Here is a 14,890-nt window from a genome sequence, read left to right on the forward strand (position 1 = left end):
AAAATCTTTGAACAAAATTCTTCCTTAGTATTTCTGCCTACAGCTTCTTTGAAATGTTGTGTAACGGACACCTGGGAGGAATTCAACCTTGTCTTACTCAGTGATGATAAAGGAGTAGACTTCGTTAGTGTTTCTTTAGAACTTTGGTAGCTTTGGGTGCTATGTGCTCTGTGTGCTTTGAAAATATTATTAGATGTGCTATGCACATTGACATTTTTACTTGCTACTTTAGTTTTTCTATAATTCTTTTAACTTCACAAATATTGTACTTTCTGAAGAGGCAGGTAAGATCCTGATGTGAAGAACAGTAGAGAGCTAGAAAAATCAATGGCCACTATGACATGACTTTTAATCATATGGTAGCAATGGTACCTTTTTCTTTTGAAGACCAGATTTACAATGATGATCAAAATACTTTTGTCTTTTAAAAGTAATGCCCTTAGCAGGGCATCTGTTACTTTGATCTGTTTTCATTTGCTGCTGAAATTGTTTCCTTTTACGCTGTTTGTAATCAGGACATAGTACAGAAAGGATAAATTACTGATGTTTCTGATGATACACTTATCCAATTGGAAAGTAAACTAAGTTATCAATCAAAATTGCTGATCTAATTCTTGTGTGTTGATGGTATACTCTCTCATAAAGAAAAATGTTAGATGTTCTTCTAGATTAAAGGAAGCAAAAACACATGAGTGGCTGTGGAAGATCAGATCAATGACCGTCTAGTTCAATATCCTGGCTGTGATAGTGGCTAAGAGCAGATGGCTGTGGGATAATATAGGGAAAGTCATGAACATACATGCTACTTTCATTTAGGCTTTTGGGCTCCAACTGTTATCTTAGGAACTTTCAGAGCCTGATAGCATTTCTCTGTTTTTAGGCATTGTTAGTCATCTTTACTGGGTTTCTCATTCATGAAATTCTTCATTATCTCCATCAGCCCTGTCCAGCGTTTCGTGGCAAGAAGAATCATAGCTGAATTATTTTATAGCTTTGCACCTCTTAGTGTCCTGACATCACCTGGTTCTTGTATTGCAAGAAAAGCTAACATACATCTTCTTAACATCTTACTGACACTCATGATTTTATGCATTTCCTTATGTTATTGCCACAGTGGTCTCTCTCACAGCCTGAAGATTTCTAACCTTGTTTGCTAACTTTTTTGGCTTTGGCTTTGTTTTCCCTGTTACAGAAACAATTCCATGTATTGATCAGCCTTGTTGTCCCTTTTGAACCCTTTCAGATCTGTATGTTTGAGGTAGGCTGTATATATTAAAGAATCATAGAATGCTTTGGGTTGGAAGGAACCTCAAAGATCATCTAGTTCCAACCCTCCTGCCGTGGGCAGGGGTACCCTCACTAGACCAGGTGTCCTAAAGCCCCATCCAACCTGGCCTTGAAGACTTGAAGAGATGGGGCTTCCAAATGTCTCTGGGCAACCTGTTCCAGTGTCTCACCACCCTCATAATAAATTTCTAACCTCAACCTGCTTAGAGCCATTCCCCTTTGTCTTATCACTGCACTCCGTGGTGAACAGTCCCTATCCCACTTTCCTGTAGGGCCCCTTTAAGTACTGGTACACCGCAATTAGGTCCCTCCAGATTCTAAGGTTCTTGCACTGGGTAAGACAGGAGGAAGCACTCTTTCTGAAGCACTGAGAGGGTGGTCAGGCACTAGAACTGGCTCCCCAGGGAAGTGGTCACAGCACCGAGCTTGACTGAGTTCCAGAAGCATCTGAACAATGCACTCAGTCCCGTACTCCGACTTGGCTGGTCCTGTATGGAGCCAGGAGTTGGACTTGATGATCCTTATGGGTCCTGTCCATCTCAGGATATTCCATAATCTGCTGGGTACAGCCATACTCAAGGAGTGTAAGCAGTAAGGTCTCTTGTCACCTGTTAAATCAGAGGTTTGATTATAAGTATAATCAATTCTCCTTCCCAGATATCCTACTTCAATTCCTGAAATACAGTATTTCCCTGATGCTGAATGGGAAAAGAACAATAGCTGCCCTTGCTGGATTGCATTATAAATAGTAATTTGTCGATGGGAAGCAGTCTTTAAAAAAAATCTTCCATTACATGGAGATAATGTTTTGCAAAGCCAATGAATTAATCTGCAATCTTCATTATGTAAAACGTTAGTGTTCATTCATCCTGTGTATAGAGAATGTAAAGACAGGTGCAAGGATATTTAAATTCAGAAATTCATCAAAGGAACTAATTAATTACATGCTAAAAGAGAATCAAATCTATGCCTTGGTCTCTCCTTCCATTCTCTGGGGGAGAAAAGGTTGCAGAGAAATAATAGCATATATCTTACAGCAGTGGTCTTGAATATTTTTGTAATATTGATATGCAAGAGCATTTTCTGGTTCATACTCGCTTTGTTGCTTTTCTCCTTAAATGACTAGATTTTGTCTACTTAACAATGTTTCTACACTTATATAAAATGCAGACAATATATTTCTTTGTTAGAAAGGTACCTGGTTTTGAATTTCAATGTAGTCTTGACAGGTTTCCTAAAAAACTGAGTAGCCTAGAGGACTCTATAAGGATAATTGTATTACTGATGATGATGGAAGAAGTCCTCAGAGATATTTCAGTACGATCATTTACATGTTACTATGCTTGGTTGCCTTTATTACATTTAATAATTCAGAATATTTTTTCAAAGTTCCTTCATTTCTAAGAAGTTTTTTGTCTCTGAAGTTTGAAGATGTCAGTTTTCATTTTGGTTGCACTGTTAATCTTAGAAAATGAATGAGGTTTTTGTTTGGTTTGGTTTTTCTTTATTTTTTTCTTTTTTAAACCACAAACGCTTTTGTGTCCTCCATAAATTCATCACCCTGTTAATTTAAAAATACTTTCTCATAACTTTTCTTACAGAGTTACAGAATCACGGAGGAGTAAGGGCCTGGAAGGCACCTCTTGAGATCTAGTCCAAGCAGGATCACCTAGAGCAGATAGCACACAATCATGTCCAGGCGAATTCTCCAGAGAGAGAGATTCCACAGCCTCTCTGGGCAGCCTGTTACAGTGCTTCACCCTCAAAGTGAACAAGTTCTTCCTCATATTTAGATGGAACTTCCCATGTTCCAATTTGTGCCCATTGTCCCTTGACCTGTCACTGGGAACTATTGAAAAGAGTCTGGCCTCATCCTCTTGGCATCCACCCTTTAGATATTTATAAGCATTAATAAGGTCCCCTCTCAGTCCTCTCTGGCTGAATAGACCCAGCTCTCTCAGCCTTTCCTCATAAGGATGCTCAGTCCCTTCATCATCCTCACAGCCCTCCACTGGACTCTCTCCAGTAGTTCCATGTCTTTCTTGAGCTGTGGAGCCCAGAACTGGACACTGCACTTCAGATGAGGTCTCACCGGGGCAGAGTAAAGGGACAGAATAAACTCCCTTGACCTGCTGGCCACACTCTTCTTAATGCACCCCAGGATACCACTGGCCTTCTTGGACACAAGGTCACCCTGTTGGCTCTTTTTTAACTTGTTCTCCAACAGGACTCTCAGGTCCTTCTCAGCAGTGCTGCTTCCCAGCAGGTCAACCCCCAACCTATACTGGTGTCTGGGGTGGTTCCTCCCACTTACCTCAACCTTCTGAGCTCTGCCATTCATCCAGTTCTCAACCCACCTCGCTGTCTCCTCATCTAACCCACAGTTCCTAAGCCTACCTACAAGGGTGTTACGGGAGAAGTCACAGTAGACATTATATACTGTGCTCCTCTCATCCACCCAGCCAGTCATGCCACCTAGAAGGCAATGAGATTAGTGAACCTGTGCTCGCCACTCTGATTCTAGCTTTAGTGATTACAGTAGATAAGGTGCTTAATTGGACTGATACAGGGTGTTTTAACAGTATATAAGTAACATAGGACTGTAGCCTATATACCAGCCTCTATACAAACATATTGTAAGAGGTTTTTAAGGCCCCAGATCTTTATAATGTAAATAGGGAATACGGGTATGATGCAATTACTGGCACATCCAGGCTAACTGACCTTCCATCCTATGATACTGTTTTCTTGCTGAGGCACATTATTTATGTGCACTACATTAGATGTTAAAATAATCTCTAGTCTTTGGTTATTAATTTCTTTAACTTCACTTTCTCCTTTTTGTTGTATTTACCCTTACTCTAAATTTAACTTCCAGTTCTTCCTGATGAGAGGGAGCAAAGGGGCAGGTGCTGATCTCCTCTCTTTAGTGACCAGTGAACCCGAGGAAATGGTGTGAAGCTGCGACAGGGGAGGTTTAGATTGGATGTTAGGAAGAGGTTCTGTACTGATAAGGGTAGTTCAGCACTGGCACAGGGCCCCAGGGAAGTGGTGACAGCACAGAGCTTGATTGAGTTCAAGAAGCATCTGGACAATGTACTCAGTCCCATGCTCTGACTTGACTGGCCCTGTGTGGAGCCAGGAGTTGGACTTGATGATCCTTATGGGTCCCTTCCAACTCAGGAGATTCTGTGATTCTATGATTCTGGTTTAGTCAGGTCACCAACCTGAGGAAGGAATCCTTACATATCTGATAGCATTTGCTATTGTTAACTATGATTACCATGCTCTTTAAATGCAGTGCAGTTTCAAAGAAGTGGTTAGTCACCTCTGCCCTGTTCTGGGAGCCAGATAATTGATGGGTTCCTAGTAGTTTCGCCTGGAGTACTGCTACTTGTGGTCTCTTGTGTTACAGAATTACCCATTTTTTTTTTGAGAGGGAATGAACCGCTTCTTAATGCCCACCTGTCATGTGAAGGGTGGGTTATATTGCCTGAAACTCCTACCTAGTCTTGTTATTCCCTTTTTGTTGCTGCAAACAGCCAATTTCTAGAATTATGCCTACTTTGAGGAGAATACAGGATTGTTCGTTTTTCTAGAAAAAAAACCCAAAACATATTCTGCTTTGGCAAGCACACTGGCCCTTCTCTTGAGGGCTTTTTTTTCACTTTTCTGCATGCTGAAAGTACTTTAAATTGCTACAGTATTCTTAAGAAATGTTACCTACCAAGAGATTTTTTGCTTTGAAACTTCCATTAGGGAGTGGATTGATAAAATAAATAATGGGTTGAGGGGGCATTTAGTTTTCATGTTTTACACACAAGTTTTGTGCTTTCTAAAAACTCTGACGTATCTCTTGGGTTATTATGATGTTAAAACACTCATGTAAGAAAGAAGTTGCTATGTTTGGGGTTTTTTTTTAATATGTGGTGGTTAATCTTAACAAGCCAAATTTCTTTCCCTCTACCCCAGATGCTTGCTGGCTCCCCATCTTAAACAGGACAGGGGGAGAAGGTCAGATGAGGAAGCTAATGGGTCATGATAAAGACAAGATCACTTACCAGTCACTGCCATGCAGTAACACAAACTCATTTTGGGGAAAATTGGGTGGGTTCACGAAGGCCCCTCTGGGCGGCTCCTCCCTCCTCTCCCCATGGGAGGAGTGGCTGACAAGCAGGAACACTGCGCTGCCATCCAGAGAGACCTGGACAGGCTGGAGAGCTGAACAGGGAGAAACCAGATGAGGTTCAACAAAAGCAAGGGCAGAGTCTTGCACCTGGGAAGGAATAACCATTTGTATCAGTACAGGCTGGGGGATGACCTGCTGGAGAAGAGCTCTGTGGAGAAGGACCTGGGGGTCCTGGTGGATGACAGGTTGGCCATGAGCCAGCAGTGTGCCCTGGGGGCTGAGAGAGCCAATGGGATCCTGGGGTGCATCAGGAGGAGTGTGGCCAGCAGGTCAAAGGAGGTGATCCTGACCCTCTGCTCTGCCCTGGTCAGGCCCCACCTGGAGTATTGTGCCCAGTTCTGGGCTCCCTGATAGAAAAAAGACAGGGATCTCCTGGAGAGAGTCCAGAGAAGGGCTACAGAGATGATTAAAGGCCTGAAGCATCTTCCCTATGAGGAAAGGCTGAGTGAGCTGGTGCTGTTCAGCCTTGAGAAAAGAAGACTAAGGGGGGACCTTATTAATGTTTATAAATATCTTAAGTGTGGGATGCAGGGGGAAATGGCCAGCCCCTTTTCAGTGGTCTGTGGGGACAGGACAAGGGGCAATGGCTGCAAGTTGGAGCACAGGAAGTTCCGCACCAACATGTGGAAGAACCTTTTCCCAGTGAGAGTTACAGAGCCCTGGGACAGGCTGCCCAGGGGGTGTGTGGAGTCTCCTTCTCTGGAGATATTCAAGACCTGTCTGGACGCCGACCTGTGCAATATGAGCTGGGGAGCTGCTTTGGCAGGGGGTTGGACCTGATGATCTCTTGAGGTCCGTTCCAACCCCTATGATTCTATGATCTCCCTGCTCCAATGCGGGGCCTTCCCCAGGCCTCCCCACAGACTTGCCCCACAGTCCCTGCTGCCAACACCATATATAATATTATGGACACTCCATAGATAATATTAAGTACATTTCATGTATCTTTACAAAACAGCAATACAGGTTTGTGGTTCTGTTGAATGATAAGGATTTCTTGTGCCAGGAAGAAGCCAGTTAACCTAAGATCTTACACTGTTTTACATCACATGTGATATCAGTGTTGCCAGTTACCTGCAGACTGTCTCGGAATGCAAACTTCTGTGATGTCCTGACTTCAGTTGTGAGTTTGTTTAAGGGTTGCCTTGCCACAGAGTTTAAGACCATAGTCGTGATGTACCTGTTGGAAAGTGTATATGTTTTTGTCACCCAGATCATGCCTGTTACTGCTGTAGAACAGAGTGTTACAAGGGAGCTGTGGATTAGGACAAGACAGAATCTATCCCGTGTCAGCTCTTTTCTTCAGTGCTTAGTCACTGGTTTCTAACTCCACAGGTTTAACTCCATTAGTAAACTTTCCCCTCATTCAAATACAGAATTGTGTGGGGCTCTTCTCTGCAGTCTCTCGTGAAAGTGGCTAATGAAGTTAAATTGACAATTTACTTAACATTTGAGAGGAGAGAGGAAATGCTGGTAAGAGATTTCGCTGTGTTGTGACAGGAGTGACTGCGACGTTGGAAAGGCAAGCTGTGTTTTTGCAGTTACCATGGATAAAGCGTTGGTCATGTGCAGTTACCATGGAAATATTCAGTGTGGATTCTAGAAATTAGGAAGATTTCTGGACAGAGTAGAAAGACAATTGTTCTTTTTATACTGAAAGGCTGCTCAAGCTGTTCCACAGTGTGGATTGATGAAAGAAGACTGTGGAGGATACAGCATCTTCATCATGAGAGAAAATAAAATGTATGAAGTCTCAAAAAATAAAAGCATCAAGTAATTGAAAACTTCCTACGTTATTGATGTTCTGAATTTTTCAGTTACCTGTTTTCTTCTACCATCATTAAGTTCTGCAACTTACCAGGGGCTTTTGACAGTATGTATTGTTTTGCCATTCTGTGGTGATTGTTTAATGTATTGCAGAGGAGCTGGACAATGTCTAAGCAAAGTCAAAGAACAGAAGGAGCAGCAAAAACTTAATAATTAAAATAATTGCTAGCAGCAGCAAATCATTTTTTTGTTGTTACCTGACAGAGACGTCCCCTTGCACAGCCAAAGTTGTGTGTAAGTCATTTGAGGTATAACACAGAGCTTGGCACCGCACTTTGTGTTATATGTGATGTTTGAGTGCCACAGACTTGAAAAAGAAAGTTTGATCACCCAGTGGTTACCTTAGGCTTTCCTCTTAGCCTGAAGCAGAATGGATGTTTCCTTTGCTGTCACACGTCCTCTTGCAGGTTCAATTTAGAGATGAAAACCTTCCCTTTTCCTCAGAAAAAAGGTTTAAACTAAACTTTGTCTGTTTTTTTCCTGAAAGAAAATAGAAATAGAATGATATTTTAAAAGATAAAATTAATTCTGAAAGGCATTAGTTTGGTGGTTGTTTGAAGGGAGACAAAAGTTTTCTTTAAGAAAGAAATCTTCAAATCTGATGTTTCACAGAATCACAGAATTGTAGGGGTTGGAATGGACCTCAAGAGATCATTAGGTCCAACCCCCCTGCCAAAGCAGGTTCCCTAGGGCAGGTCACACAGGTCGGCGTCCAGACGGGTCTTGAATATCTCCAGAGAAGGAGACTCCACACCACCTTGGGTAGCCTGTCCCAGGGCTCTGTCACCCTCACTGGGAAAAAGTTCTTCTTCATATTGGTGTGGAACTTCCTGTGCTCCAACTTGAGGCCGTTTCCCCTTGTCCTGTCCCCACAGACCACTGAAAAGGGGCTGGCTGATTCCCCCTGCATCCCATACTTAAGATATTTATAAACATTAATCAGATCCCCTCTCATTCTTCTTTTCTCAAGGCTGGACAGCCCCAGTTCATTCAGCCTATCCCCATAGGGGTGATGCTCCACTCCTGATACTAGCAAATAGAATTTGATAGGAACAATTTCGAAAAGGAAATATGTTTGGATTTTGGGTAATAATTTGGTGTTTCCCGTGTTTTTAGGTATGTGTCTCTGCTTATTTTTGCTTGGTGTTTGTGGATTGGAGTTGTTCTGCGAACCATAAAGGAACAAAATCCTGCTCTTCTTTGGAATTCAGTTATAATTATAAATAATAAATTGATAAAAATAAATTATGTATCTAGTTTAAATGTGTGTTAAAATGTCATTATTTTAGGTTTTTTGTCTTCCTTTGACTTTTTATTTGAACAGTAATTTTCATGCATTGGAATAGTGTGTGTTTAGAATGTTGCTTTGGTAGGTTGAGAAACCCAATTATGCTATAGTGTCTTCATTTATGGGCAAGTTACACAGCCTTGTCAGCAATAAAGAATGCTACTAAATTGACATATTGTATTTTATTACTATATATACCAGTACACGGACTGCTAGTAAATACCAATCTGAGGACATTTGTCTAAGGATATGCATTTCTGTTAATCTTTTTGTTGAGTATTAGAATGTAAACCTTAGTTTCTATTCTGTCTTTGTTTTACATGACAAATATTTCTTATACTTTCACATCAGTAGGTGGTACAAAACATGGCTTCTCCATTTTCCATTCTTTCTCAAAATATATACCTGAAAAAAGGAATCCTCAGTCCTTATAGTGGAACTTAGTTAAAAGATACTAAGCAGTTGTAAGGGTCACTATCATAGAAAAGCAGAGACTTGTATCTCTGTTCTTTGGGGGGTTTTGGCTTCCAGAGAAATATAGAGCAAAATAATCTTTGCCTTTTGTTTTGCTTTTTATATGTTTTGAATGTCTTAGGCTGGAAGGGACCTTTAGAGGTCATCTAGTCCAACCCCCCTGCAGTAAACAGGGACATCTTTAATAGATCAGGCTGCTCAAAGCCCCATGTTAATATTTCTTCATGTGTATTTTCTCTCCCTTTGGTCATATAGATATAGATTAGTTGGAATAGAAGAATTGGATTAGACAAAGAAAAAGTAATTTCATTTATTCTGTTTCTAGATGGAATCAGCGTTAGTGGACTTCCACTCTCCAGTCCTTTTCGGCAGGTTGTCAAGCCAAGAGTAGAGACTAAGCCTATTAATCCACAAGAAAGCAGCAAAGTTGGTGACTTCAGTCATGTGAAGGTGAGTGGCATAAAAATAAGTAAAAAATTTGATTTTCATTTTACTGTGTTATGGTTTCTTCTGTGATCAAAAAATATAAAGGTTTATTTGTCTCATAAATATTTCCATGTTGGTTTTTCCAGAACAGCTTGATGTTTTGTGTTTGGATTGTTATATTAGAACAAACAAACAAAAAAGCTGAAACAAGATCAGGCTACCAGTAGAAATTGTAAAGAGATGGTTATTCCTATACTCAAGGGACTGTCAGTTAGTTCTTCATCTCTGGTTGCTTTCTTATGCTATGTACTCTGTAGGAAGGTGCAATTGTATGAATTCTTGGTTTTCTTATATAAAAATATATGGGATGATTTCTACCTTGTAAACATTTTGGGATCAAAGCCGTATCTTCATGCTTCCAGGAGGAATCTTTATAGAGATGTTCACATAAGTAGTAAAACAGAATAGCTAAGAGAACCAAAGGAAAAGTAAATAAAAGTAGCAGGATGAAAGAGCATTTGTGTAGGTAGAAGCTGCACTGTGCTTACTGAGAGTCTTCCCTGGAGTAAGTTACTGTTTGTTTTTCTGTTGAAGATCTTGCCTGTTGAAGATGTAGACTTCTTGTTTTGAGCAGTTAAATAAAAACAGCTTCATACTGGCCAGATTTGCAGAAGATCTAATTTAAGATGAAAATAACAAAGATTGGGAAAGATGAGCTGTAGCACTTCAGTGTTCTCTTCCATAGCTGTAGTGAAAGTTTTGTATGCCTGGTGGTATTTTCACAGAATCACAGAATCATAGGGGTTGGATGGGGCCTCCAGAGATCATCAGGTCCAACCCCCCCTGCCAAAGCAGGGTCCCTAGGACAGGTCACACAGGTCGGCATCCAGACAGGTCTTGAATATCTCCAGAGAAGGAGACTCCACAAACCCCTGGGCAGCCTGTCCCAGGGCTCTGTCACCCTCACTGGGAAAAAGTTCCTCCATGTGTTGGTGCGGAACTTCCTGTGCTGCAACTTGAGGCCATTGCCCCTTGTCCTATCCCCACAGACCACTGAGAAGAGTGGCTATTTCCTTCTGTGTCCCACACTTGACACATTTATAGACATTGATCAGATCCCCTCTCAGTCTTCTTTTCTCAAGGCTGAACAACCCCAGTTCTTTCAGCCTTTCCTTACAGGGGAGATGCTTCAGTCCATTAATCATCTTCATAGCCCTCCTCTGGACTCTCTCCAGGAGATGCCTGTCTGTTTTATACCAGGGAACTGGATACATATTATACATTGACTACATGGATCTTTGTTCTGCATTAATTCAGTCAGTCAGAATTCAGCATTTGGCTCAACATGTCTCTGGCTGAGAGGCAAACATAGGCTTTGCTTTTCTCAGTAACTTGCTTTGTGTGTGAATTTGCTTTCTCCCCAGTGAGGTTATTTACAATTGGTTTTGATCAATAAACGGGTGAAGCTATTAATTTTTATGTATGTAGCTTTCTGACCATTAGTACTGCTAATTGATCATCTTCCGATTCTGCAGTGCGAAAAGGATGATGAAATCACATGAAAAATGATAAAATTAGTACAGTGTTTTTATTTTATGACATAGCAAGGTATTTCCCAGTTGCTCATAAACATAACTCAGCATGATTGAGGAAACAGTTTGATATTTAAGTGGATAAAGTGTCCAGCATTAGTTTTTAGGTTTAGAACTTTGTGTAGAATGTCTGATCTGTAGACACTTCTGACTGAGGTTGTGGAAGCCTCATTCCTGGAGGTGTTTTAGGCCAGTTTAAATGGGACTTTGGGCAATCTGGTCTAGTGAGGGTGTCCCTGTCCGTGACAGGGGGGTTGTAACTAGGTGATCTTTGAGGTCCCTTCCAACTCAAAGTATTCTCTGATTCTATGATTCATGGAAGAGCAAGGGGAGCGTTGTTGGGAAAATCCTGAAATACGGAATTTTGTTACACTGAGTATATGGAAAAAAACCTTTTGGTGCACTTTTTTCTTGTCAGCCAGTTGTCCTGGCAACCAAGGAGTTGCAGGTTTACAGTGACTTATGTGATAGTATTACAAGGATTTTGTAGGGCTATAAGGCAAGAATTTGATTTTTAGTGGTGTATCGTGAAATAGTCTGGTAGGAATGCACATGCTTCATTCTGTAGTTACATTTATGGAATAAATTTTGTTTTAAATAATTGGTATTTTGTAATGGAAGGGCCTTGCAGGTGATGAAAACTGTTGTTAAATAGAGAATACACATGCCAGTGGTACCAGGGGGTTCCTTGCTTATCTGTGTATTGAGCCTGATTTGTACGACCAATTAAAAAAAGTCTACAAAATTATATTTCTAATTACTTAAATTCTCATTCCAATCATGTATTTGCAGGCAACATCCATGAAAGGAAAAATATGACTTTTATTTTCACAATATTTATAAGATTGGTGTATTGTAGATGAGCAAAAAACCCACAGAGAAGTATCACCATCTGTAGGGTGATTTACTGTCATGGCTATTTCCATTCTGGCAAATGTTGATTTCTATAACTTCCTTTTCTATTTACCATGTTAATACACTCATAATCAATAATCTCTTCCCAGTTTGTCCCAATTAAACTACTAGAAGCCAATCATTTTATCTACCTGGATTAAAAATACTTAAATTCATAATTATTTAGAACGTCTTAGAAGTATTGTTGATTCACAAGACTACCAACATAATACAGTGTCTGTGTATGTGGACATACATAGTTGGTACTGGGCAAACGATGAGAAGAAATTTACCTGTCACAACTGAAAAGATCACATTTGTCTGTTTAGATGGTATTACATCTGACTGCTCGTCATTCTGTGGTAGGGAGTTATACCCAGCTTTTTCCATTGCTGCCTGCTACTTCTCTTTATTACTGCCTGTTTATTTCTGTTTACAACTTCTCTTTTCAACTTCTCTGCAAGAAATTTTAAGAACCACTAGTAGCTTAAAATAAGTCAGACAAATTCCAAATAAATTATCAGGCAGTTATTGTAAATAATTGAGTCAATTAAGCATTTAAATCATCACTTAGGATCATCACTTTGTATGTTCTGCTGTCATTTGTTCATGATTTAGCAGTAGGTGTGTGTTGTGAATATTCAGGAGCAGTAGTTAATTTTCCATCCTGTATGTTGTGCATAAGGTAGTCTTCCAATAAAGGTGCTTTTTTTTTCAAATTAAGATTTGTGTATCAATGCTTCTCTTGTTGCTGATTGTCAAACGTCCTTGTTTGGATATTTGTAAGCCTCAATGTTTAAACCTTCCCCCACCACTTTGTTTGCCTTCCAATCTCGTACTGGACATCACCAGTTTTGCAGCTGAACTTCTTTGCAATCTGCATTTTCAGTTTTGCTGCAGGCTGTCTTCTAATAAACCAGTCACTGGCTTCTGGAAGTGACTGTTGTAATGATCTCATAAATTCAGTATAAAAATTGCTTTATGACCTCATCATAAAGTTTGCTTATGCCCTCAAGATGAATAGAATATTATGTTCAGATGTACTCTTTTCTGCTGTTCACTACCAAGTGGTTTTAGTGAGCATTATCTAAAAACCTTGGTCATTCTAGGGTGCATCTGTGCAGCAGAGCGAGTTAGTCCCTGCTTAGCTCTGCATTGCCATGGCTATACTGGTACTGGAAATAGCCTGTTTTAAGGCTGGGTCTGTTACTTTTTGAGTAGCACTGCAGTGTGTTTAGATATTCAGCAGTCTCAGTCTTAATGCAAAAGCTGCAGAGGAAAATGTAAACAAATATTGTCATCTTTCAGCAAACAATGTGCTTTTAACCTAGGGAATTCTGTACTGGCTGCCACGCCTGGAAGCTGAGATTGTTTGGCTTACTCTAGTTCTTCTCAGCGGTGGAAGAAACACTTTTTCACCTCATGCCACATCTTATTGACTTGAGATTTCACGATCTGTCAGATCTGTGGAAATGTGGTCCTTGAAGTCACAGTGATTGCTCTTTATCAATAGTGCCTTTTCATCACATGGTGAAAAGGACAATTATTCATCAAGATATTTTGGTTCAAGACAATGCCAATGGTTTCTTTAGAATAAATCCTGTAGGATTCAGAAATGACTCTAACTGGAGAAAAGACCAAATCAGAGTTGAAATAGAGGAGCCTTTTACTTGGGTGAAGAAAACTTTGAAAGCATTTTGTGGGGTGGTTGGTGGTTTGATTTTGGGGTTATTTTTTTGTTTGGTTGGTTGGTTGGTTTTGGTTTTGGTTGCCATTTAAGTTTAAACATAGACATTGATTATTGACTGAGGGCTGATTTAGAATTTACAAGGGCCTCAGCTGACTTACTTGTTTTGAAACTTGTATGTTCAGGAGAATTTGCCTCTGCATTCTGAACTTGAGCTGTAATTCTAGAGATTCAGCTGCATAAACTGGAGAGGAACTACTCAGTCATGGAAATACTCTGTTCCTGCATTATCAGTAAATGGTAGGAAGTGTTAAAACACAGTATGTAGAGCTAATTAGATTAATACACCATCTTTTCTGATTTAGTCAGCAGTGAATTACAATGAGGTACAGGCCTTAATGTTTTTCTTTTTTTCCCATGCAGTTCTCAGGCTCTGCTCTTCTACTATGAAAGTAATTAACAGCATACGTTAATTGAGATAGAATCATAGAATTGTAGGGGTTGGATGGGACCTCAAGAGATCATCAGGTCCAACCCCCCTGTCAAAGCAGCTCCCCAGCTCATATTGCACAGACAGGCATCCAGATGGGTCTTGAATATCTCCAGAGAAGGAGACTCCACACCTCCCTGGGCAGCCTGTCCCAGGGCTCTGTAGCCCTCACTGGGAAAAAGTTTTTCCGCATGTTGGTGTGGAACTTCCTGTGCTCCAACTTGCAGCCATTGCCCCTTGTCCTGTCCCCACAGACCACTGAAAAGGGGCTGGCCATTTCCCCCTGCATCCCATGCTTAAGATGTTTATAAACATTAATAAGGTCCCCCCTTAGTCTTCTTTTCTCAAGGCTGAATGACCCCAGCTCCCTCAGCCTTCCTCAAAGAGGAGATGTTCCAGTCCTTTAATCATCTTTGTAGCCTCCACTGGACTCTCTCCAGGAGATCCCTGTCTTTTCTATACCAGGGAGCCCAGAACTGGACACAATACTCCAGGTGGGGCCTGACCAGGGCAGAGTAGAGGGGGAGGATCACCTCCTTTGACCTGGATAAACTTGAATTTGTGGATGCTTTAAGCTCAAACTCCTTCTAGTTGTAAATTTTTAGTCTATTCTAACTTTAAGCTAATAAACAGTTCAAGTTGGATTTTTTCTCTCAATAATTCTGGATCCTGCTGAAGTTAGTGGGAAGGTTGAATCTACGGAGCACAATTGAAATACACTTTCCTTTTTGATTGA

The 14,890-nt window shown here is 40.6% G+C and overlaps 1 protein-coding gene across 5 annotated transcripts in view; it reads left to right on the forward strand.

The window, feature by feature from the left end:
- TRAPPC9 (trafficking protein particle complex subunit 9) overlaps window positions 1-14,890 on the forward strand; it is a gene marked incomplete at its 5' end in the record, with an annotated part of 523,282 nt that overhangs the window by 97,456 nt on the left and 410,936 nt on the right. For all 5 annotated transcript variants that reach the window (XM_084279723.1, XM_084279724.1, XM_084279726.1 and 2 more), the window contains one exon: window positions 9,391-9,515. In XM_084279723.1, the coding sequence (XP_084135849.1) occupies window positions 9,391-9,515 (125 nt within the window). The remainder of the gene's footprint in view (window positions 1-9,390; window positions 9,516-14,890) is intronic.

This window comes from Gallinula chloropus, assembly GCF_964237585.1.
Source record: "Gallinula chloropus genome assembly, chromosome: 2".
NCBI lineage: Eukaryota > Metazoa > Chordata > Aves > Gruiformes > Rallidae > Gallinula > Gallinula chloropus.